This window comes from Glycine soja, chromosome 18, assembly GCF_004193775.1.
Source record: "Glycine soja cultivar W05 chromosome 18, ASM419377v2, whole genome shotgun sequence".
Lineage (NCBI taxonomy): Eukaryota > Viridiplantae > Streptophyta > Magnoliopsida > Fabales > Fabaceae > Glycine > Glycine soja.
In genome coordinates this window covers 4,494,812-4,520,766 of record NC_041019.1, presented here as the reverse complement: position 1 = coordinate 4,520,766, position 25,955 = coordinate 4,494,812, and the positions used below count along the sequence as shown (strand labels likewise).

At 32.5% G+C, this 25,955-nt stretch overlaps 3 protein-coding genes across 5 annotated transcripts; all 3 read right to left on the bottom strand.

Annotated features, from left to right (window-relative positions):
- Positions 1-246: 246 nt before the first annotated feature.
- Positions 247-2,398, bottom strand: LOC114396259 (protein NETWORKED 4A-like). The gene has a single exon (XM_028358160.1). The coding sequence runs from the start codon at positions 2,243-2,245 to the stop codon at positions 608-610; it is 1,638 nt and encodes a 545-aa protein (XP_028213961.1). The 5' UTR covers positions 2,246-2,398; the 3' UTR covers positions 247-607.
- Positions 2,399-16,975: 14,577 nt separating this feature from the next.
- On the bottom strand, positions 16,976-18,508 carry LOC114394995 (pathogenesis-related genes transcriptional activator PTI6-like). Its single transcript, XM_028356677.1, has one exon. It carries the CDS (start codon positions 18,073-18,075, stop codon positions 17,233-17,235), a length of 843 nt encoding a protein of 280 aa, XP_028212478.1. The 5' UTR covers positions 18,076-18,508; the 3' UTR covers positions 16,976-17,232.
- Positions 18,509-20,743: 2,235 nt separating this feature from the next.
- On the bottom strand, positions 20,744-25,464 carry LOC114396718 (ubiquitin-conjugating enzyme E2-17 kDa-like). 3 transcript variants are annotated; one of them, XM_028358845.1, is made up of 5 exons: positions 25,219-25,464; positions 24,831-24,868; positions 24,615-24,683; positions 22,725-22,829; positions 20,744-21,167 (listed from the first exon to the last, which is right to left on the bottom strand). In XM_028358845.1, the coding sequence occupies exons 1-5, from the start codon at positions 25,286-25,288 to the stop codon at positions 21,024-21,026; spliced, it is 426 nt and encodes a 141-aa protein (XP_028214646.1). In that variant the 5' UTR covers positions 25,289-25,464; the 3' UTR covers positions 20,744-21,023. The 3 variants fall into 3 exon arrangements, with proteins under 3 accessions (XP_028214646.1, XP_028214647.1, XP_028214645.1); XM_028358846.1 differs by having other exon boundaries at positions 24,556-24,683; positions 25,219-25,458; XM_028358844.1 differs by lacking the exon at positions 24,831-24,868 and having other exon boundaries at positions 24,556-24,683; positions 25,219-25,458.
- Positions 25,465-25,955: the final 491 nt, after the last annotated feature.

Below are 25,955 nucleotides of genomic sequence, written 5' to 3'. Positions count from 1 at the left end.
AAGAAAGGAAGCATTTCTTTGCAGTGACATGTGACATCGTGTTCCCTTTATCTTCTTCCTTGCGTTGAAAGAGGTTAAAAGGTAAGCAAGCAAGTTGAAGTTGACGATAAGAAAAATGTTGTCTTTTAAGATGAGTAACGAAATAGAGATAAAAAGAACACTATTTGTAAAAACAAAAAAGTTATTATATAAAAGAAAACTATGAATAGCATAGGTCTAATGATAATAATGATTGAAACCGAACGCATCACACTATCACAGAATTTCACACTTTTAATGCTACACAAAACCAACTTCCAATTCAACAGAAAGATGGCGAGGGTACAAATATCTGCAAATCAACGGTCCACAAACCTAACCAGTTTCTCAGTCTCTTCTAACTGAACTGAACCGGATGAAATTTAACAAGTCAAATTATCCCAAACCACTTCTAAGTTATACCTTCTCATAACCTTGGGTGATATATATTACACACCCCAAAGTATATGAAAGACATCTTAGACACATAAATAACAATGATAAGGAAAAAAAAATTACAAAACAGGAAGGTAGGGTAGTATTATACAAGTTCACATGCAAATGAATCAACAACGGTGCTAATGATAGATTAGGTGCACAAAAGAGGAACCCTCTTGTTTCCTATGAAAGCTTGGCGAAGTACATTGTACCCATTTCTGTAATGCTCAAGTGAGAAGCATAGTTGTCTTATGGCCTCACGTTTCTCTTCAGCTCCTTCTAAGATCTCAACCCTTTGCCTCTCAATCTCTTCCTCTTGTTTCTTAGCTCTTGATGTTAGTTCCTCCACTTGTTTATGTGCCTCTTCAATCTCATCATCTCTTGAGTTTATAACTTCCTTGAGTGAACCAACTTCTTCTTTGAGATTATCTCTATCTAACTTCATAGCATCAAGGTTTACATTGACATCTTCTATGCTTTTCTTTTTTGATTCAATCTCTTCCTTTAGCAGCTCAATTTCACCTTTGAGTGTCTCTCCCATCTCTATTTTTTCAATGTGGATTTTTCTTATTTCCTCTTCCAAAGATTGGCATTGGCATTCCCATTCCTTGAACTTCTCCTCCAAATGAGTTTGTTCCCCCAACAACTTGGACATTTCGGACTTCATATTTGCTCTCTCAAAGAAGATTTTCCGTTCTACATCAGATAGAGCAGCTTTTAAATCTCTAACCTCGTGATCCCGGTCGGCTACATTAGTCTTCATCCTTGCATGCCTTTCTTGGAGTTTAGAGTTCTCTCTTTTCTGAGAGTTGAACTTTGTTTTCCAACTTGCAATGTCCTTCTGAGCCAAGTCAAGCTGTTCCTGCAATTGCTGAATAGTCTCAAATGTTTTAGTAGCCCCGAATTTCAACGAAACAATTTGCATTTCTGAAGACTCAAGTTTTTCTTTAGTCACCCTTAGCTCCTCCCGAAGTTTCTTCAACTCCAAGGTTTCCCCTCCCACCTTGATCCCTTCTACAATTGAAGATAATCCAACACCACCCTTCAAATTTTTTGATTCCATTGACCTATATTTTTCAAGCTCAATCTTCAGCTTACCAATCTCCTCTTCTGATACCCTCAACTTCTCATTCACAATCCTTAGCTCTTGTTCATATGCATTAATCTTGACACGAAAATCTTCGGCGTTGTTCTCAATTTTCAATTCATCATTCTTCACACGTTCCTCCTCATGCTTTTCTTTCCCCTCATGTGGTATCTCAATATCCAATTCCATCACCCTTCTGTGGATACTATTATGATCATTTCCATTCCCAAAGAAGCCTGAAAAACTGTTCATGGATGAAGCATCATCATAATCCTCATCAGTCTCTGTCAATGTAGAAGAACCATCTCCATCCTTTTGACATGCATCAAAAGCATTCACATTCCCACCAGAACCAAGAAAAACATCAAACCCCGCGGCGCGATTTGTTGATATACGACGCCCCATCTTCCTAGGAGAAGGAGAAGGCACGTAAGAGTTTGGCTCAGAACCATAATCTGAAACACCTGAAGCCTGTGATTGAAGATCACACGGTGTGTTGATGTGATCAAAACGTTCAGCCATTGATTTGTAGGCACGGTAGAACTCTTCAACAAGAGAAATCAACTCTGGCCTCTTCTTGTAATACATCTCAGCTTTTTGTGCAAATGAGTCTCCATCCTCTTCCATCAACTTCTGCATTTGCCTCACGTTGCGTTCCATCTCTGAGGTTAAGGATCGTTTTGTCATTTTCTTTGAAGGCATTGTGGTGAAAAGTAAATAAAATATATATGATTATGGCATAAGAATTGAGATTTGAAACAAAAATAAAATAAAATAAAACAGAAGCAAGAAATGAGATTCAACCACCTTTCCCAACAACTGTTGCAATTGCAGAGTTGGGAATGGTGAATCCTTTTATTGGCAGTATGTTTTCTGAGGGAGAATATTGCAACAAGATGTTATATGACATGATACCAACGTTATTTTTTGTTTACTTGTTTTAACTTTTCCTTGTTTAGAATGTGGAAGTGCCCTTAAACTTGTTATGGGGAAGCTACAAATGTTTGGAAGAATAGAAGATATGATTTTGTTAAGGAAAGGCTTTTGGTTTGTTATATGGTGGATTTAGGCACTGGTACTTTGATAAAGGAGTTAATATAAATATTGTATGGTATAGTTGATAGATATACATATTTGTTGAGAAAGGTTTACTTCTTAAATAAAATTTCAAACTAATAATATAGCATAATTGATTGACTAAACTAGGACACTTTTATAAATTATTTATCAAAATGAAATTATTTTCAAACATACTATAAAAGTGAGATTGTTTAGCCATTAACAGAGTTAACTTATTAGTTAAAGTAATATTTTTTATGACATGCCATCATTTTGTTTTTTTTTTCCTTTAAATATCGACTTGAAAGTTTATGACCAGCGTGATTAAGAGACGTCATCTAGACTTCCAATTCAATATTTAAAAGAAATACAAAAATATTAATGTGTCATGAAAAAATACTAATACTATTTTGAATTATGTGTTGTCCCAATCAATGGTAAAAAAAATCCCACTTTAATGATATGTTTCTAAAAATTCTATTTTGATAAATAATTTCTAAAAGTGTCCTGGTTTACTCACTCAACCATATACTAACACTTATTTAAAAAATTATAGGCAAGCTTCATATCTATAGAATCAACTTATTGATTCATTTGGGTCACTTTTTATATATAAATTATTTTCTTTTAAATAGATCTCTTCCGAAACTAATAATGCATGGGTTTATTTATATCGTGGATAAGGTCAAACCGCAAGTTTGACTTGTCAAAATTGTGCCACATAATTATTTAGTTTATTTTATTAAAAAAGTGATAATGTGTCAATAAACTTACAAGTCAACCTTATCTACTATTAAAGCAAACTCATACCTATTTTTAAAAATAATTTGTAAAAAGGACTCAAATGGTCGATCAGCCCTATCATCATTTAACTATTATCACTCAATTTTCCCTTATCCCATTTGCATTTACACCCTCCCGCTTTCATGTCTAAATTTTGCTATTAAGAATGTTTTGTATACATATAATACATTTACAATTTATACATTTTTAGATGGCGCTCAATGCTTAAAGAAGGAAAATAATAATAAAAAAAAGACTTAGTTGTTAATTTGGTCCTTAATTATTTTTAAAAAACTCAATTATGTCCCTATATTTTCGAATGCTTCAACCAGGTCCTTTATTTTTTTTAAATGTCCCAAAGTAGTCCTTTATTTTTAAAAAATGTTTTAAAATGATCATTTCCGGCCAACTAAAGTTGACAACATTAAGTTAAAATAGATTAAAATAAATATAATTTAAAGGTGAGGTGCGGTGGAAACGTAATTAGAGAAAGAAATAAAAAAGTGAGAGAAGGGGACAGGGGGTGTAGGGATATGGCTAAAGGATAGTGAGGTCATTTCCTACTTTTTTTGAAACAGCTGGGTGGTGGGAAGAGTAAAACTGAAGGTGAGAAAAACAATTCCCCCGAATTGGGCACATTGAACATAGACATGGAAACCAAAACCAGTGGACATCCGCGTACAAGACAACGAACCTCGAAACTTAAGGCCCATCTGTTTCTTATTCGACGTTAATTTTAAATGATTTGACCACTTAAATGAAAATGACAATTCTAAATTAAAAATTAAATCTATAATTATTATAAAGGAAATAATTTCATTTGATGTCATCTTTCTTCGGAGTTTTTTTACCCTCGATTAGTATAAACCACTGTAATATTTTATTTTAACTTCCATCAACAATTACATATTTCAAAACAAATTACACCCAATTACATATATACGTAACTTTCAAGTTTAGACACGGAGTATCTTTTTTGTACTAGTATTCAATAATATCTATTGATAGTTCACATGCATTGTAATGATCATTTTTCCAATTCATATACTATTATAAAGAAAAAGTCAATGACAATGTATATATTGACATCTATGTAATAAAATATAAATATTATTTTCCTTAAATTTATATACTATTATTTTCAAGGATGAGATAAAAAATAAATTTATTATTTTCCTTAAGATGTGTAAATTTTTATTTAATAGTATTTCTTAAATTTTAAAAAATATATCATTAGTTATTTTCAATTTTTACATTATTTTTTTTTAATTTCAACCAATTTTATCATCAAGATATTTAACGTTTTTAGAAAACATATTTTTTTAAAATATCAATTATTTACACTATATTAATATTTTAAAAAATTTATATTTGATTATTCACATTAAAATTATTTTGCCTTATCCAAATCTGATTTATGTTTTATATATAAAATCAGAATGTTTCATTTAATCATTTATTCTATCCTCTTTTAAATAATGACATTATTATGTCATCTTCAATTTTAAAATTTATGTCCAAAATCTTTATATTTTATTTTATTTTTTCTTCATAATTTTAATTTTTATTAATATCATTTTTAAATCTACCTAAGTTAATTATGTGTACGATTCTTATAAATTCATATATTATTTTAAATATTTTTTGTGTGATTTATATTTTTGAAAATTTACTTAAATTTAAAAAAATGCACTCCATCCATCAAAGACATTGTTGTTCGTAGACACTTATCCTCATTGCTACTTTTCTTTGTACGCTACTCACGTTGCACTTGCAATGTCCTTATTTTCAATATCAGCCATTTATTCACATACTAATAATTACATTTTGTTCTTTACAATACATTAGCTTCCAATAATCCCGTGCCTAAAAAAATACTTAGGCTTTATTCAATATATATATATATATATATATATATATATATATATATATATATATATATATATATACACTTAGGCTTGGCCCCAGACGTGCTCATGATTACTTTTATCCTGTACCATTCATTAATTGGTATCCATATATCTTCCTATTTTTGTTCAATATAATGGAGAAGAAAAAAAGCTTTACAATCGGTTAAAGAATTAATAAATGGTTTTTTTAATTAAAAATTATGGTAAGTTGTATATTATATATTCTAGAATCTAGAGCCATTAGACCAATTCTTCTTGAAATTTGACTGGTATGTGCACTTAGCTGGTCTCAATAGAAAAAATTGAAAATTGGAATCAAGGGTCTTTTGTCAGAAATGGAAGAATGCAAAAGTATTGGGAGGTTTCTTGGAAGCTAGTGTAATGGGTTTTGATTTTTATCAAATGTCTCCAAAGGATTATTTTGCTTGTTTTATGCACTTGTTGCCAACCCATTCATCTTTTTTCTGAGAACGTGGTGGCTGTATTCATTAAGTTTTGGTGACTTGGGGAGCCACATGTTGTGCTGAAGTTTCCTACTACACATAAGCCACAGTGCACTTTTCAACATTTAGTCGTTTTTTTCCCCTTCTTTTTCTCACGTGTATCTTTAGCAATTTTGTTCAAAGCACAACATGGTATTAAATGTAAATACCTCTTTTAACATGAATTCAAATTTTTATTCATCACGTTAAGAGAGACTAACCTTTTTTGTTAGACTCAATTTAACCCTTATTACACATAAAGTTTGTTCATGGATGGCTCACAGGATTTTTTATTTCATGCTATCCCTGCATCATTCAATCAATATGCATGGTGTGGTATAGCTGATAAATAATAAAACCTGTATAATATGTGATTAAGAGTTTAATGCTTGAATCCATATATATAGAATGATACTTGTTATAGAATGTCAAATCTTTAAATGAATCTCAACACTTCAAGAAATTAGTCTGTAGCTAAAGATATTTTGGGCTAAAAAAAAGAAATTGCATCATCCATAATACCATGCTTTTCTCGTTAAAGCTATTTTATCATAGAAAAAATATCTTGGTACATGTTACATATAAATGATTTAATATAGTTATTCATGAAACTATTCTTTGCTTGTGAGTAGGGGTATTATATCGGTTAACCAATTCATATGCTTAATAGATATGAATTAATTAATTAAATTAAACCTTTTCTGAATTTTGTTGAGAGTTTAAAGTTCCAAAATAGCTAGTTGAATGACAGATTTACATTAGGAGAAGAGTCTCATTTCAATGAGGAATCTCAATTGTAACTTCTCTTAGTAGTAATTTATACGTGGAATGAAGAGTGCTTCAATGCTTTAGTCTGTTGACTTTTCGTTTATAACATCCAAAATATACTTTAGAAAAAAGCTACACCATAAAAAAATAGTATTAAATAATGATTTGGGTTTGACAAATATCGTCTTGTGTACAACTTCCTGAGCCTTGAATAGTCCAAACCAGCGAGACCACAAGGAGAAAGGGTCACTTCAAAGAGAAGGAACAATGAAATTTTGCATGTTCTCCAATTTTTGAATTATTTGAATTGATGAAGAACACAGCTACCCTTGCATTAACATGACTTGAAAAAGTTTGCTGTTACCTTCGTAGAACCTTCCTACGTTTGGCCCCTTAGGTACTTACGAAATTTTAATATTCCCTTGAATTGCATTTGGTTTGATCACTCATCACATCTTTCAAAGTCTCTGTTACCTTACCTATCTCCTTTGTCTCCTTGTCTCCCTCACATCATTCAAAGTCTCAAATAGCCTTTTTGATTTGTAAAACCTTCGAACCATATAATCCGTTGGCTCTATCTAGCTACTACCAAAACTAAGATTCAAATCAGATGGTTTGATGTCTTCTTCACTTCATTTGTAAAAAGAGCTGAAATCAATCCTTTCACTTGTAAAACTAAATTAATTATGGCAGCAACAAGTTTATTTAAAGCTAGGCTTAGAATAAATACCAACCATAAAATTTGAACTTAACTTAATAATTAAGGGACCTGCCATGCCTGGGTGACCTCACAACAATAGGAAATGTGGTATGAGTATTTATTAAAGTTTTACTATGGTAGCCGCCCTTTAGCACCACAATTTCAAGTGAAAAACTCTCATCATGTGAGTGTAAGTGTGTGACTGATTTTGTGCCATTACATGATAGCTAGTCCATCAATATGCTCCTCACTTTTATGTCAGCATTTCAGTGACTCTCCAACACATCTAATTGGGTGTTCCTTCAGATTAGGTACCTAGTACAACACTTGGATTGCTACAGCCGAAGGTGGCCTACGAATCCATTAAAGGCTATTTATAAATAATGTACTAGTTACCTATTTTCCCAAGCATAGGAAAACACAGAAAAATGTAATTGAAATTGTAATTATGTCACATGTCCAGCGCTGGATATGATTTTGTTTCTACTTGCTTAGAACGTACCTTGCTTAATTTACTTGCACCCAATAAGATCATTGCTTATTTTCTCTTATTACCCTTAAAAAAGAATAAAATATCTTAGAGTTGCTATATGATACTGGAGAAATCTAAGTTTTGGTATAGTTAACTTTTGGGTAAATAGTTAAATGAGTTTAATCACACTAAAAGAAAAGGAGAGAAAGTTTCTCAATAACAGTTCAGAAATCCTTATATTTCAGAACCAAAATTTCATAGAATATTTTAAAATATATTTGGAATTCACTTTTTCGGTCAAGTCTCCTTCTCGGCCACTTGAGAATATAATGGCTCAAGTCTTGTTGACCTTTACATGAAGAATAAAAAACGTAAGGAAATTATCTTATATATAGGCCTCTAGTGTAAGGTTTAGAAAAAAAAAAAGTGATAAAGTAATTACATTAATTAGGTTCATTATTCATTAGAGAAAAGTCATAAGATATCTAAAGCAGTGTATAAACAGGAAAAACAAAAATTGAAGTTGTTGGCATGGTTAATGAACAAGTTGAGAAATTGAATGGTGGTTAACAACAGCATGTAGCCACCACTTCAAAATGGTTATACTGAATAAGCTTTTTGCTCACTTTATCTTGTAGTCAAGAATGGGTCGAATGAGTGAAGTAAGAGACAAACAACAACTCCCAATAAGGCAATGACACTTTCTCTCTTTCATGTGCAACTGCAAGCTGCACAAATGCTAGGAATTAAAGAATTATTTGAAATAGACTGTAAATAGTGTGTCAGCATTTGTTAATGAAAAGTTGTGCATTTGGGTGGTCAGCACTGCAAAAAATCTCATCGCTTAAAAAAAAATTCATTTTATTTTAAGTAATTATAGAAAAGGAGAAATAAATTAAATTGTTGGATTTATGAAAATGCGGACTGTGTTGGTAATTTTAAATAATAACCAGGCTTCCTATTCGGGAAACTAAACAAGATTACAAGATGCGAATTCTTGAGTTATTATATTATTTGTATAATAAATTATTAAAGTACTTTTTATAAAAAAAATTCCTTTTTTATCTCCATCACATTAATAGTCTTGTAATTTATATTTCTCTTCTTATTTTTCTCTTTATTATATAAAAATTTGTGCAGAAATGATTTATAAATACATTTTTTTTCTTTATAACTTCCCTTAATTTCCACGTTAGGATTATGAGAATATTAAATTCTTTCAGAAATAATCTCTACTTTATTTTAAAAAATAATACAGTAACTTAATCTTTGAGAATTCTAATTGAAAAAAATCATTAACTCACCGACATAACGATGGTCTAGTACTTGAAATAGAATGAAAATTTGTTTTAGTGTTTAATAAAAAAAAATTGAATTGAAGATAGTGGAAGAGGCTGTGTTGTATAATAATGTATGTACGTATAAGGTAGTGGCTTGTTGTTAATTTGAAAATCGAGATAATACTGGATAAATTTGAAGTCGTGTATAACACTTTCAGATTGAATCAAATTTCGGGGTTCAATCAAAATTGTTCAATCGGATAAAATCAGAAGATTATAATTCAAGAGTTTTGTTTTGGTCTTGTATGTTTTGTCACCCGTTATGCTTTATGAACCAGAATGATTATTTATGATCAAAGAACAGGTGGTTTTTGGCGGTTGATGGAAGTTATTTCTTTTTAAAAATTGTCGTTGATGGAAGTTTTAGTAACTTTCATATAACTTCCAACCGTTGATGGAAGTTTTAGTAACTTCCATGTAACTTCCAAAATTTGCCTAAACCGAACATCTCGTTATTACATTAAAATAAGCGTGCATTCTTATTTTAACATAATAAAGAGATCAATTACACTAAAATGTCCAACAAACCTCCCCCATTTTAGTGTAATTACCGATCAAATCACCAAAGTCATAACATACAACAAACTACTGCATAGATGAAATATCGTGACGATTGAATTTCATCTTAGCAAATTACACGTTTCAAATATTCGAATATCAGGGTATCACTAAGGATTGAACCCTTTCTATTCATAATGAATACATGAAGATAAGTTGCACAATAGTTTATAACATTACTCTTGCTCGACACTAGTTTACTAGCCTGTGTCCCTATCCTTCATAAACATATCAAAGCTAAGTCCCAGCTTCTTGAAGCGGCTAAACTTCATGCTTATATAGGTAGTCCTTTTCTTTCTTGCACCTGCAAATGCAATTTTTCAAAAGAACCATTGAGAAGTTATACTTCAACCTCCTTAACTTACAGAATCGAACACATACCTTTTGGGATACTTTCGATGATGTGTTTCAATCTCTACATGTTAAGCTTTCCACATTGAATTCAGCACCTAATGTCATATTAGATGGGAATTGGGTATCTTAACATAAGAGATTTCAGATGGACTTTAATCCTAATCCCACAGCCGACCTTTTCACGAGATCTCTACTTAACCATTTGGTTAAATGATCGGTCAAATTATGCTGAGTTCTCACAGCCCTACATCCCCAAATTTTGAGATAACTCAAATTTGGTGTCTTTTTGTTCCAAAGTTCATATGGGGTAACCTTATTCCTTTTGTTAGGAATTCGATTCAACAAGTAACAGGCTGTCAACATAGCCTCACCCCAAAATCCTTCACTTAAACCCGAATAGGATAACATGGAATTCACCATTTCTTTCAAGGTTCTATTCTTCCTTTCGACTACACCATTCTATTGTGGTGTATAGGGAGCTGTAGTTTGATGTATTATTCCAATAGATTGAAAATAAACCGAATCATAATACTCACCTCCCCTATCCGTACAAAGAGTTTTGATTAGCCCATTTTGATGAAGTTCTACCTCTTTCTTATAAATTTTAAATTTATCAAGAGCTTCATCTTTTGTATTTAATAAATATACATAACAATACCTTGATGCATCATTAATAAAAGTAACAAGATATTTTTTATGACCTAATGATGGAGTAACATGCAAATCACACAAATCACTATGAATAAGGTCTGAGACTTTAGTCTCACTTTTAACATCCTTAAAAGGTTTCCTAGTGATCTTGGTCAACATGCAAGTTTTTCATTTTTCAATGTTCATATCAAAAGGAGGAATCATACTTGTTTTTGACATATCTTTTAATCTTTTGTAATGAATATGTCCTAATCTAGCATGCCAAATTTCTGATTTTGTCATATTAGTTATAGAACTACACGAGGCCATACAAACAGATTCATGAACAAAAAGAACATCAATGTTTAATTTAAACATTCCATTACAACGATAACCAAATCCAACAAACGAACCATGTCTTGACAAGATGTACTTGTCACTTTCAAGTACTTGCTTGAAACCACAATTATTTAAAACCATACCAGACAATAAGTTCTTACGAATACCAGGTACAAATAAGACATTATCCAAATACAAACTTTTTCCAGAAGTAAAAACTAAATTCACACAACCTAATCCTAGGATTGGTTCAGTTGCAACATTGTCCATCTTCACAATAGAGCCATCATCGATTGGTCTAAATTCCTTGAACCAACGACAATCTTTGCACACATGGCTTGTTGCTCCCGAATCAAACCACCAAGCAACGTCATCATCCTGCACATAGAATGCATCATATATTAGTGATACATAATTTGAATTCGTATTCGAATTAAAATTATTCACTACAATCTGACCTTGTTGCTTTTCAGGATCATTAGACTCACTTGGACCAGCCTTGTTCTTTCCTTTGAACACCCGACAATCCCTCTTTAAATGACCAGGTTTCCCACACTTCCAACATGACAATTTTGTTTGTTTGTTTGGACCTTTGTTCTTATTTCCTTGAAATTTTCGTTTGTTACCTTTAGCATTGTAATTTTGCTTAACTGTTCGACTTTCCTCTACCATATTAACGGAAGAGGAACCTGCTACGTTTTTATCATTGACTTTGTCAATTTCCTGAGCCCTCAGCGACTCCTCAATCATGAAATGACTACCAAGTTGAACCAGAGTCAACTCTTCCTTCTTATGTTTCAAGGTATGCTTGAAGTCTTTCCAAGAAGAAGGCAGTTTATCAATTATAGATGAAACTGCAATGGATTCATCCATTTTCAAATCATGTTGAGTAAACTGACCCAAAATCCGCAGCAGTTCATTATATTGTTCCATAACAGGCCTCGAATCAATCATTTTGTAATTAAAGAAATTACTAACTAAGAATTTGTTACTTGAGGCATCTTCTGCCATATACTTGGATTCAAGAGAGTCCCATAATTCCTTAGCAGACTCAACATTTTGATAAATATCAAAGAGAGAGTCAGACATACCGTTCAGAATGTGTCCACGACAAATGTAATCGTCGTTCTCCCATTTCGAACGCTTCCTTGTTTGATCCAGAGTTTCGTCTTCCATAAACACCGACATCGGTGTACTCAACACATACACCACATTCAATGTTGTCAAGAGAAAGTGCATCTTCTTCTGCCATCTTCTGAAATCCTGCCCTTCAAACTTGTCCAACTTCGCAAACTTGCTTGTCATCTTCGAACTATCGTTCGTCATCTCGAAAGATTTGATTCAATCTTTTGTTGATTAATTTGAAAATCGAGATAATACTGGATAAATTTGAAGTCGTGTATAACACTTTCAGATTGAATCAAATTTCGGGGTTCAACCAAAATTGTTCAATCGGATAAAATCAGAAGATTATAATTCAACAGTTTTGTTTTGGTCTTGTATGTTTTGTCACCCGTTATGCTTTCTGAACCAGAATGATTATTTATGATCAAAGAACAGGTGGTTTTTGGCGGTTGATGGAAGTTATTTCTTTTTAAAAACTGCCGTTGATGGAAGTTTTAGTAACTTCCATGTAACTTCCAACCGTTGATGGAAGTTTTAGTAACTTCCATGTAACTTCCAAAATTTGCCTAAACCGAACATCTCGTTATTACATTAAAATAAGCGTGCACTCTTATTTTAACATAATAAAGAGATCAATTACACTAAAATGTCCAACATGGCTTGTCACATTTGAGCTTTTTCTGCTTCGTATGATCGTATCTGTTTTGGTCACCAAATCAAACATTTCATGCATGCACTTTGAACATCGTTAACCCAATAATTTCGGGATTTTTATAACTTTTTTTAAAGAATGAATACAAAAACTAGTTTAGTCAATGCATTAATTTTAAATCATTGGAATGTAGATCAACTGCTATGAGAATATATATATATTTTTTATAAATTACATGTAAGACAATCTTATTTGAATTTGAGATTAAATACGATTATAATAGACAGGTAACATTATTATATCTTAACCAATAATCTCTAATTTCAAATTATGAATTTACAAACACATTAAATACTAAAAGTAAAAAATTTGTTGTCTATACTAGATTTACTATACTTTATTAAAAATATTAGCTCTACTACACTCAAACAAAATTTTCTATTGGCTGATACTTATGTCCTCTTATCCTATAAAATGTATTAATATCTGACTAGTTAACATTATGCTCACCTCTTAAAGAAAGTTATACTCATCATTTCTGAATATATATTTAATTTTTTAAATTGGTATATAAATATTTTTTTATTAAATTAGTTTTTAAAACTCTTAATCTAAAGATTAATAGGAATGAAGAAGAGTAAATTAAGTAGTTTAATTTAAATATAACTTTCAATATTTAAGGAATAAATTAATGGTTGATAACATATTTTTCAAGGACTAATTTAATTATTTATTTTAATTAGTTAATATAATTTTTCTTCTTTTTATTGCTAAAGCAGGAAAAAAAAGAATCTTCAACACTCAGCAGCAATATGCTTGTATCGTTTTTGTAATTTTTGTGTGTACGTTGTATACTTATATCTAGAATATGGTACTTTCTATCTCAAATGATTGGCCTAGACCTGGTCATTAAGGAGATATATTATCTGTCTAAATTATTGAAGTTGTGACCTGATATGAGATTTTTTAAATATGCAAAAAAAAATAGTACTTAATATGAAAAATAAATTCTTTAAAAATATAATTATTTTTTAAAATATTAATTAATTTAATCTTGTATTAATTTCAATTTACGTAAAAATATAGTTGAACAAAAATCCCCCAAAGGAAATGACAGTCATAATAAAAAATCATTTTTTTGTCGTTTTGTACTTGCAATGCCACTTAACACAAAAGTATATGAACATTATTAGATAATTGATATACATAAGATAAGATAGTGAAAGGTCACCTCTAAGGAAGCAAACCCTCACTTAAGATATTTGTTCCATATTTGTTATGTTAAAGATAATTGGCGGCAGATTTTGTAAAAGGAAGGAAAATGCTACTAACATGTTTTATCACTTTATTTTTCCCACACTCTTTTATTAAACAAAAGTTACTTAAATTTGATGAAATATGTGAATTTCAATCATTCCGGATGAATTAGTATGAGCATTTAACTATTAATTTTAAATTTGAAATTTGAATTTCAATATCAATATGTAATTGATTAAATATTTAAAGAAATAGGTTTATTATTTATAGTGGCTTGACTTAGGCCAACCAATGATGATGGTGAAACTTAAAGTAATTTTTGTGAGAATATTTTTTATTCTAAATGAAAAAATTACTGTATATATGTTAGGTTTTCATGTCAAAATATGTAACATTTTACTTAATAAAAATTAATAATGAATATTTTTTATTAACGTGTTTTAAATTTGAGTTTTAGTTATTTTCTTTTTAACCTAACATAATTTTATCTTGACTCAAATAGAATTATTAGACCTGATTTTTTTGTTATCCTTTTTCGTGTTATTATGATCTTATCTCTCCAAAACGACGTAGATTTAATTTAAAACGACGTCGTTTTGAAAACACAACTTTCTAAACAACATCATTTTACAGGGACAACATGAAAAAATATAACAAATAAACAAAAGCAAATAAGAGGTGAATCTTGATTGGGTTAATGCACCTATTACGTGACGTCCAAGGAAGCCAATTTCCCCTTTGCCTTTGAAATTTAAGAGTGCATAAGCCGGCGGCGGCCACTATGTTGAGTCATTTGAGAGAAGCATGAGCCAACAAGGTAGCCCACTACTATTATTAATTTCATTTCAACCACAAGCAGCCACCTCTTTGTGGGCTCTTGGGGGCCCACACCCCTTTTTCCATCCATGTCTTTAAAAACTATGGTCAATTAAATAAGATTTATTTAAGTTACCCTATAATTGCATTAGTGGCTAAAAGAGTTGCAATAGGCTGAACTTAAGTTGCCTTATAATTGCTTTAATTTAGTGGTGATGAGTTGGAATAGGCTGAAAGAGTAATATGGAGTTTGATTCTCAGTGAAATAAATAAATAGTCCACATTTCTTTTCCTAGCCTCTACTCTCAAGTCTCAACTACCAAATTGAAAGAAAATTATTACACTTTGATATGGTAATTAGTGGGTATCTATGAAAATTATTGATAAGGAGTATGATTATTATTCATTAAATGAGTTTGACTTTAAGTATGGGTAATTTTTCATAAGATTTTACAAGTACCAATGTAAGTCTAAATATTATTAAGACTAATCAGTAGCAAATTTCTTGCAAATTTGCAAGAGAGCAAGATGTACCAGTAGAAAAAAGTTGTTATGACCAAAAAAGTTGTACCAGTAGGAAAAAATATAGTAGTATAAAATATTGAAATACTTTATCATCCAATATAAATGTTCTTTATAACTATTTTTTATTTGTTTTTAATGTACTTTTTTTACTAGTATTTGATTATATTTACTACATTATTAAAGTCCGTGTTGCTGACATTCTAATTAAGATTAGTAAGAACAGAAAATTAACACAAACATTAGTGTATGACTATGAGTTTCAAATATTAATTTATTAATAACACGTAATCTCTGTTAACACACTAAAACTATGAGGTTGTAATATCAATCATTTTCTACCCTTTAATTTGTCCAATTTTTAAGTTAATGATACAATGTCTTTACCAAAAAAAAAAAAAAAATAGCGTTACAATTTCCTTTTTTTTTATGTACCAAAAAGATCATGAGAATGACTGTATCTTTTAGAAACAGAGTAAGCCTTGCGATGAAAGAGAATGCCATTTTTCTATAGGTCTGAAAATAGAGTTGGATTTTGAAACAGTAGGACCAGGTTGAGCACACTTATATGAATGATTGCCTTATTACCTTTCAATTAAAGAAAATTCCATTGAAATAAAAAAGTGTATCTTTCTCCCATATAAGCATTACCTTTAATCAATCTTAATTATTGTCATACATAAGTTGCTGTACTTATACTCCATCACGTTTCAAATATATTTTGATCATATCCATTATTCAACTATCAATTTTCTATTAAATTAAATAAAAAGCAATGAAGAAAAATAGAAAATCGAATATTTTGAACAATATTTTACGCTGAATTTGCAGGATATATGTTTCTAATTATGATTTCTCCCTCTAGATATCCCCTTCTTATTTTATCAAAAATAAAAAAAGACAACCCCTTCTTACGTTTTTCTGCCTATTTCACACAAAATATCTGAAGCATGTACATTGGCAATTCTTATTGGAATAATTAATTAACCAAATCATTCTTGTACCCTACAACTACCTACAGAATCCCACAAGGCGAACCTCAAAACTAAAATCTTCCAAACAAAAAGGCAATCATTAGTTTTGCCCTTACCAAACAAGGCATTATGCCTACACAATTAGAATAAACAAAAAAACTAATCATGCATGGTCCCAATATAATAAGATAATGGTTAAATTCGTTTTTTTTGTTTTTAATTTTTTTAAAAGTTTAATTTGGTTTTCTGTATTTTTTTTGTTTAATTTAATCTTTTAATTTTTAAAATTGATTCCATTTGATTCTTTAATTTTTTTTTCAATTTGATCCTTTAATTTTTAAAATCAATTTAATTTAATTTGATTTCGTCATCTAAATTAATTTGAGTGATTATATCATCTAAATTTGATCATACCGTCTAAATATATATTTTGTGACGATCTAAAATAATTATTTAATAGTTTTAAGTAATGATAAAATTTAATTTCTTAATATTGTTAGTCCAATTAAGATAATATGGTAAATCTATTTTTAAAATTGAAAGAATAAATTAATTACAAAAAATTAAAAAACCAAGTCAAATATAAAAATTAAATTAAAGACTAACCAACTAATTTAACCTAACATAATCTAACTTTAGACACCAAAATTTTAATTAATACTAATACTTTACTTTATAAAATTATATAAGAAACTACAATAGAATCATTCTAATACTTTCCATCATATCCTTTTTCTCCATAACAATACAATTAATTACACAAATTAACATAGGACAAAATTCTCTACTACTACTTGGATCACTCTATTGCTCTCTAACACTCTACTAAGCTGCACAAAAACTTAGTCACGAGGGTAGTTTCGGAATTCAATGCAGAATACGACAAAAAAACTTCATTAGAATTACTAAACATTCCCTGTATTTTTCTCGAAATGATAAATACGCCCCTTAACTCGGCCACGTCAAGAACTCGTCCGGGTCAAACTCGCCGAAATCTTCCTTCCCGAACCGCTGACTCAGCACCCCTAAGTTAACGTCTGTCAAACTAAACGGCGCATCGATGTCAAACCCGAACGCGTCGACCTCGCCGTAACGGAAACCGTAAAGTGGCGTCGAGTCTCCGTCAAAGTAAGTGAGAACCGAAGTGGGAGATGAAAAACCTTCGCCGGAGAAAGCCGCCTCCGGCGGCGCGGTATCATGTTCCGTTTTTCCGGCGGCGGAGAGGGGGAAGTTAGTGACGGCGTTGGGGCCCTTGAGCTTCAAGGCGGCGTCGTCGTACACGGCGGCGGCTTCCTCCGCCGTGTCGAACGTTCCGAGCCAGACCCGTTTTCTCTGATTCGGGTCACGGATTTCTGCGGTCCACCGTCCCCATGGCCGCTGCCGGACCCCGCGGAACTTGCTACGGCGACGAGGCACGGCGGGTCGTTTCTTGGGTAGGGTTAAACGGGTCGGATCAATAGAAGAAGACGAAGAAGGTGTTGGTATTGGTGCTGGAGTTGGGGCTTCTGAGAAAGAGGGAAGGTTTATGGTGATGTGGGTGATTTGTCTTTTCACCTTTTTGTGTTTCGGTGGGTTTTTTGGGTCGTCGTCGTCACCGGAGGAGTCAGAATCGGTGGCGTCATGGTCGGTGAGAATTACCCGGAGTAGCTTCTTGCGCGGAGGTTTGGTTTTTGCGGCGGTTTTGCATGGTGGGTCGCCGTCAAAATTTGAGCTTGAGGCTTGTGGGTTAAAGGGGTGGTGGAGATTCAGCGGTGGTTGTACGGACATGAAAGTTTGGTGTGTGTCACTCATTTTAGTGAAGAAAAGAGTGAGGAAATGGAAAAAGGTGGTAGTGGTAGTTTTAATTGCATGAAGCAAGTGAGAAATAGAGAGTGGTGGGTGATGAAGGAAAATAAGTTGATGGCAGTAATTTGCTAGGTGTAGAAGATGGGAGGGTTTAGGGTGGTTATTGCAAGGGGTAAGGAAGAGAGAGAGACAGAGATGTTATTGTTATAGTGAGTGAGGTTGGCGGGAAAGAGGAGAGAGAGTGGAGGGAAGAAAGCAAGGAGAGAGAGGTAGGATTAAAGGGTATTTATGGTGCACCACGGGGTGTGTCCCCATTGGAGGATCAAGGAAATATTTTTCTCGTGAAAGGTGGAGATTTGGGTAACGAATTGAAGGAGAGAGAGAGAGAGAGAGAGAGAGAGAGGGAGAAAAGAGTGAAGACAGAAGAGTAGAGGGAAATTGGAGGGAGTGTGAGTGAGTGGGGAGGGTCATGACTCACTATAGTGTGTGTTTGTGTGTACACGTCGCTGTCGGCAACACAAAAAAATCCTCAGCCTCTCTTAACATCTTCTCCTAACTATAATGATCATTTTAATTTTTTGACACTTTTTTTTTCATCTTGTGTTAACTCCTTCAAATTTGGGACCAAATTATCATTCAAAACGTGTCTAACAGTTCATTTCGTAAAGCGAACCTTCTTCTTTTGTGTGTGTAAATAGTAGTCTCTATTAGACTATTAGCAATTAAAATTTGATTTACGATAATGAGGGGGTACATTACAAGAGACCGAGAAAGTGAACAAAGTCAGGTCCAACGAAAAAACGATGCCATCTTTCCACGTTGGTGAATCTCAGACCACGCAATTGACGGGGTTCCATGTTGGTGGAATTTTTCTAATTAGGAGATTAGAAGAACAATGGCTGCTACAAATATACAAGGACGTGAAGCAATGACCTATATAAACTGGAAAATTGACGTGACTTTTTATAGTTTGTTATTAAAGTGGTCGCATCACATGAATTAAAAAAAAAATCAATGAAAGAAGATAAAAAGAAAAGGTACAAGTGAGGGACTAGTGCCAAGTATACCGTTGTTGAGCATTGGGCTTATCCAACCCATGATGACCTTGCAGATGCCAGTAATATCTTTTCAGTACAATTTTTTGCAGAGTTTGTCTATTCGCTGTGAGACACTGCTTGGATGGGATACCTTAATTAACAGTACCTGAGTGAGTTGGAATATCAATCACACAAAAGATTACAAGTCAAGATTTTTTTTTTCTTCTAATGTGCAATGTTACTTGAGTTATTAGAAGGCAAATATAGTCACATAATTTAAAGAGACAGTGTAAGACTACACATGCAACTTTGATCCTAAGTGTTGCAAGTATTATAGGACATGAACCTACGGCCTTAGATTTGCTTGAATCACTAGCACAGAAAGGATATGAAATTATGAACTAATAACAAGGGAAATTTTCATATGGGTAGATGTCATAAAGAGATAGTAATAAATTTGACAAGAGACATTCACAAATAAAGAAAGAGAAATGGGGATTTCTTTATTGCCTTTTATCATCATCATGTGAGGAAAGAGGCAAAAGAACAATAGCTAAGAATGAATTAAACAATTGAAAGGAAACGTTAACATCATAAGACGGGTCTGAGTATTTTAGGGAGGAAATTGCTTAAAAAGCTTTAGTTAGGTTACGTTTTGGCTTGAGGAGGAAGCAAAGACATGTAAGCATGCTAGCCAGTCAAGCACGTGTAATATTATCTACGTTGTGGCAACAATTTGCATTCGCTGATGAATGACCCTGACCCCTCTATTTTTTTGTTGCTCGTTAATTAAGTGATGACTCTTCTAATTAGCCTGTTTTTGCCAACTTTTCTCTGCCACTGTTATTATATTATTATTAACCATTGACTTCAATTCAAGCAACTTGTGATGAACTTGCCTCAAATGGGGGTGTCTTACATGCTGCATAGCTAGTGGTTTCCAGCAGGCATGTTTCTGTACTAAACATTAAATTCTGAAGTCAAACCCAATAATATCGTACAACAGTGTGTAAGGGTCTTTTCATCTCATTTGCATGATTTTGGAAATAAAATGGGTTTATTTTCCTTGGTAAGGAGTCTATTCAATTTACTTGCCTATTCCTTTCATTTTCCAGTGTGCAGCACGCATAAAACACGTCCAGTGTCGAGAATCACGACAGTGAACTTTCACTCTCCCGAAGGACTATTTTGTTCCTCAAAATTATGACTAACTTTTGGCAGATAATGTTGAAACGCTTGATGGATTAGTGGGTACTAACAAAATCTTAATCGTTCTTTCGAGAAAAAAATAGTGTATAAAGATAAAATTGACATTATTTCAATCCCTGGAATGGCCGAAAATACAACTTTGAATTTTGTTACCATTCACTACTTGATATCGATGACGGGTACCATTGTGCGTCCTCACATGTCACCAAAACAATTGCCCAAACGCACACCAATTTGAGAATCATTGATAGCAAGAGGCCAAGCTTCTTTTAAGCACACAATTGACAAGGTTTAAGGACCCTTTGGTGTTTGGACAATGAACTCAAGGTGTGACCAATAACACACAAAAAAGTCTACTATTATTATGGCTATTTAATGATTTTATAATCCCACTAGAGATTTTTTTTGTCCCAAGCCAAAAAAAGATCAAGTTCCACGACAATAGGCAGCTACTACCTGTTCCTAACTATAATTTCATTACCATCATTTGGAATAGCAAGTCAACAAGCAGAAAATTTGTGACATTTTACAACAATTTCTTCCATGACCGATGTCTTGCAAAGAAATATTCACAAGTAATCATCAATTCCCTTACCATGGTTGATTTCCACTGACAAAAAAAAGACAAAACATTCATTAAAAGTATATCTTGTTTCTTCATAAATCATGATTGCGCAGCTACAGTGAGCAGCTAAAGGAGGAGCATGATTATCCCATGGCATACTTCTGTGTCCAGCTACGAGCAGTGGCTTCATACTTAGCCTTGTCAGCCTTGTACATGTGGGCAATTTCAGGCACAAGCGGGTCATCAGGGTTGGGATCCGTCAACAATGAGCAAATGGACAAAAGGACCTAAAGTAGTGGATGTTAGTTTTTCCAAGTTTCAAAACAGCCCCATGTCACATAAGGTTGACGTCATCATTCCATATGCAGGTCCATTAAAATTTCCATTAATCATATGATTATCGCATCAAGGTGGCTTGAAATTTATATCGTCAACACAAAGAATAGATGTCTATTTGTTTTTTAGGCTAATTCTATACTAAATAGATTGCTACCATGAAAAAAAATTCTAAAAGTTGAGTAATGTATTCCCACTTCACATTCTCGCAACATTTTTTCTCTATCTCCTTCACATCACTCAACTTATTCCACACTCCTATCTCCTAATTGTAGAAAGTGACACGAGAATGTTAAGTGGGAATAACATAACTCTTTCTAACATGGTTTATAGTTTTCTCAATAAGCTTCTAAAACCTAAACAATAAACAAATCTTTAGTTAATTTTTTATACTAGACTCTCAGACATTAAAAACATTAATGAGACAACAGTTCCACACAATCTGTATCAATAGAAACTAAACAAGGACACAACACATGCATAGACAATTTTACGCATGAAAATAAGCCACATTCCTTGATTTGAGTATAAGCTCCAATTTCCTGACATTTAGCAAGGTTTGTATTTCTGAACTTAGTAGGCACAGACATTTACATGCCAGAAATACATATTTGTCCAATTCTTAAAAGTGGAATGACAAATCTTTCTATAAGAACATGGTAACACAGAAATTACAGCTAGATATGACCAGTAACTATGAAGCACGGACTTCAACACCGACACCAGACACGACATTGACATCCCGACACGGTTAAACTCTAAAACATAAGACACAGGGACACGAGATATACATACACACACATATAATAAGCATCAAAAAGTTATATTAAGTAGCACCATTATCATTCAAAAGAAAATTTCACAAGGCAAAAACTTTGTCTCTTTAAAAAATAATCTAAAAACAAACTTGCTAATATATTTAATAAAGAGTCTCACCTAAAAAAGAACCAAGATAAATCATCATAATTGAAAAGATAAATAAAAAACTGTTAATCTTAATCTATCTAAGTTCTTCCTCCTCTTACTACGCGTTGTATTCTAATTTGATTTAATCTAAATTCCAATCTGTTATTATAATTTAAAATATAATGTTTTATCTTTAAGATTTAAAAAAATATAGGAAGCATAAACGACGTGAAGAGGAAGCGTGAAGAGTAAATAATAAAAAATCTAATCTATTATTATAATTTAAAACCTAATCTTTTATCTTTTAAGATTTAAAAAAATATGATTTTGAAAAAAAAAAATAACAAAAGCCGTGTCGTGTCTGTTGGCTTCCCATGTCTAGAACGGTGTCTAAGGTTTTTTTTTTTAAAAAAAAAAAAAGCTGGACACGGTGAATGCATGTCCGATGCATGTCCGGCACATGTCCATGTCATCAGCATGTTGGAAACAGGGACACCGCTATTTGGGGCCGTATCGATGCTTCACAGACCAGTAAGTAACATGAGCAGAAACTTTGTGCAAAATCTTTAAATATCAAGAAACACAGGATAAGTAATTCAAACCTTAGAAATGGTTAGTGCTGGGCTCCATTGTTCTTTTAGAATGTCAAGGCATATACTTCCATTACTATTGATGTTTGGGTGGAATACCTTAGTCCTAAATGCAACCTGCAGTACTCAAAGATGCTAAATTCAGCATTTCTAAACTATTACTCTTGACAGATGTTCAAGATATTAACAAACTTGACTACCAGCCAGTATCTTGAACAAATTAAACTAGGTAATTCTACTGTACTTGGATGCATAAATTTATCAAATAACCACATCAAGAAGAATAAAAATAATGCATATAAAAAAATGAAACAGACATAACAACAGGAAAATTCATTTGACATCTCAACGTTTTAAGCAATCAAGTGATGGCTGTCATGAACAACATCCGAATAATTTAATTTTGCTATTAGCAATACTTTCCAACACCATCCTTCACCAAATGTGCAAGAAGATAAAGGGACAGCCAAAAACGAAAGACCTATAAACCATTTCAGAACAGAACTATAATCCAGCCAATCTGGCACCACAGTATCTCTGCAAAAATAATCCTTACTGATAATCATCAATTTTCTTATAAATGCAAAAAGGGATAGGAGGCACTAGTGTTCACAGAAGGAGCAGTTATGAGTATCAACCACTATACACAAGTGTCACCAATTGCCATCACCTTGACCACCAGAGCATTTGAGCCACTGAGGTGAGGCAGGTTTTTGGCTTTGCACCTCAGATAGCCTGAGGCACCACCACCCAAGGCAAATTTCCTTCCTCCCTCCCCAGCCCAATAAAATAACAAGAATAAATAATATACGCCCTGGCAGTGTAAAGGCTTTGTACATTGTTACCCAATCACAAATCGCAATATATGATAAATTTATTGACTTTTAAAACTACCTTCAAAGCCATACCAAGGTATGATTTCTGATTAGTTGACACTTGACAGTGTAAAAACTTTGACATTGACAAATGACAATGTATCAAATAATATTATAACAAGCAGAAGAAATAGAAAATACGCTCCTAAAATTCCAAGAGATTCCATTCCTCTCTTAGTTTTGACACTTTTAGGAACCAGGGATGACAAACAACCCCCTTTCACAACAGTCAGAAACCAGAATCATTAACCCTATTATGTTTTTGAGGCACTCCCACAGCCAGACAAGCAAGCCACAAGGCAAAATCAGTTCCTTACTTCTTTCATGTAAAAACTATTTTAAAATGATCATAATTTTTCAATTGTAACCATCTCAATATTGTTGAATCTAGACTGCACTCCAATCTTTAAAAATCATTTAATCTTCATTGATTTTTATATATTCCTACTTCATAGAAAATTGAACCACTATCACAATGAAGGATACCAGCATTTGCAGCAATGGAAAAACTGACCCTGACAAGCTGCTGAACTTGAAAGACTGGGTAGACCAGTATAACAAGGAACTGATCCACAATACAGTCTGAAACCTATCATGGGCACTCAATAAGCTGTTTTGGAAAGTGAAAGCCAGTCAACCTGGCAATAGTGCAGGCAGTGTCTGCTAAAGTTATCAAGAATTTAACTTGATCTTGCACTACCATTGTAGACAGGAGGAGCCATACCACCAAACTACCATTTGGTTTGCACTCTTTCTGCACAATCTCATCACACAAAATACATTTTCCATAATAGAGAACGATAAATAAAGATGCAACATCAAAACAGTACAAGCTCAACATGAGACAGTGCAAACTTATTTCTATGCAATATCAATATACATCGAACAAGTCTCAACATAGTTACGACATTAGAAGAACAGATAATACAAGAAATTAATGTAAGTAACAAAGTAGGATAGATCATTGCCTTTGGTGGTTTGAATGGATAGTCAGGAGGAAAATGAATTGAAACTAGGAATACGCCACCTGTATATGGGCTATCAGGAGGTCCCATGATTGTTGCCTGCCAGTGAAACATATCCTCCGCCACGGGACCTGATATTGACAACATCACCTTCCAAAAGTTAACACAAGAAAAACACATCACAAAAACTATCTTCATAAACAAACAACTTCAAAATTAGGAAATCCTGAAGGCTCGAGTAAAACTCTTAATCAAGGTTTTAAAATATGGTCCCTGACCGTGATTTCGAGTAATGGCCGCGTTTGTCTGCAATTTTCTGCAACATCAAGAACCATAATGCGACCACAATATAAAACCTTGCTTCTTCTAATCATCCCTAAGATCTTTGGATAACAATTATAACCACATCTTGCTAATATGATAAAAACAGAGACACAATAATGATACAATACAATAACAATGGATTAGGTTTTGTTCTATTGAAGAATCAGTTCAATTACATGATTATATAAGGTGAAGGGGCAAAAGAACGGCATCAGAATACGAATTATTCGAAACTGAAACGATTTTAAGATTTTGCAAACAAGGTCATGCATACACAGAAAATAACATAAAGGGTTCAATAATTGAAACTGGTAGCGTAGCGTTTAATTTTAGGGTTCTGACCTGCGCTGCAGGATGTAGGAGGGTCCTTCTGCAAATCCTTGAGCTCCTTCACGATGCGTTTCGATGCCATAACTCAAAATCTTGGAAACAGAGAGACCCAAAAACAAATGATGAAGAAAAAGAGAGCAGAGATAGGGTTGAAATTGAATGGGGGGTTGACTTGATTGACGAAGAACTGAGAGAAAAACTTTGGGTTCTAGAAGGTTCCGTTTAGCGTAGGATCAACGTCTACATTTGAAAGTTAGGTGCAAAGAATAAAAAATGAACGAAAAAAATATACATACATGAATAATTGAAAATATTTTTTTAATGTGTGTATTATTTACAGTTTAGTGAAATAATTAATAAGTTTAATTCTGGAATACTTTTATTTTTTATTTAAGGTTTTGTATTATAAAGTAAAAATAGGTTTCATATGAAAAAAATACTTTAACTTTAAAATAAGAGTATTTTCTATTAATAAGTTTTTTTTTTATTCCAAACAAGCTATCAATTTTAGATTTTTTATTTCAAACAACTTAGAAAATTTACTTTTTTGGACAGGAAATTTTTTACTTATTTTCTATTCATTTCATCTTTTTTTCCCTAAAAATTTAATTATAAATAATTTTTTTTCTAAAATAAAGTGCATATTAAGAATTTCGTTAAAATAATTAATGATAAAGATGTTAAAACTACGTGTATGTTAAGTTTCACATTGAATTATCCAAAATCATGTTAAAATAACTATTAACTTA

Coding starts and splice junctions, on each gene's coding strand:
- LOC114394995 (XM_028356677.1), bottom strand. CDS start 18,075: ATGAGTGACACACACCAAACTTTCATGTCCGTACAACCACCGCTGAAT.
- LOC114396259 (XM_028358160.1), bottom strand. CDS start 2,245: ATGCCTTCAAAGAAAATGACAAAACGATCCTTAACCTCAGAGATGGAA.
- LOC114396718 (XM_028358844.1), bottom strand. CDS start 25,288: ATGGCATCGAAACGCATCGTGAAGGAGCTCAAGGATTTGCAGAAGGAC. Junction 24,684..25,218: donor TCCTACATCCTGCAGCGCAG/GTCAGAACCCTA, acceptor TGTCAATATCAG/GTCCCGTGGCGGAGGATATG. Junction 21,168..22,724: donor CAGCACTAACCATTTCTAAG/GTTTGAATTACT, acceptor CCACTACTTTAG/GTCCTTTTGTCCATTTGCTC.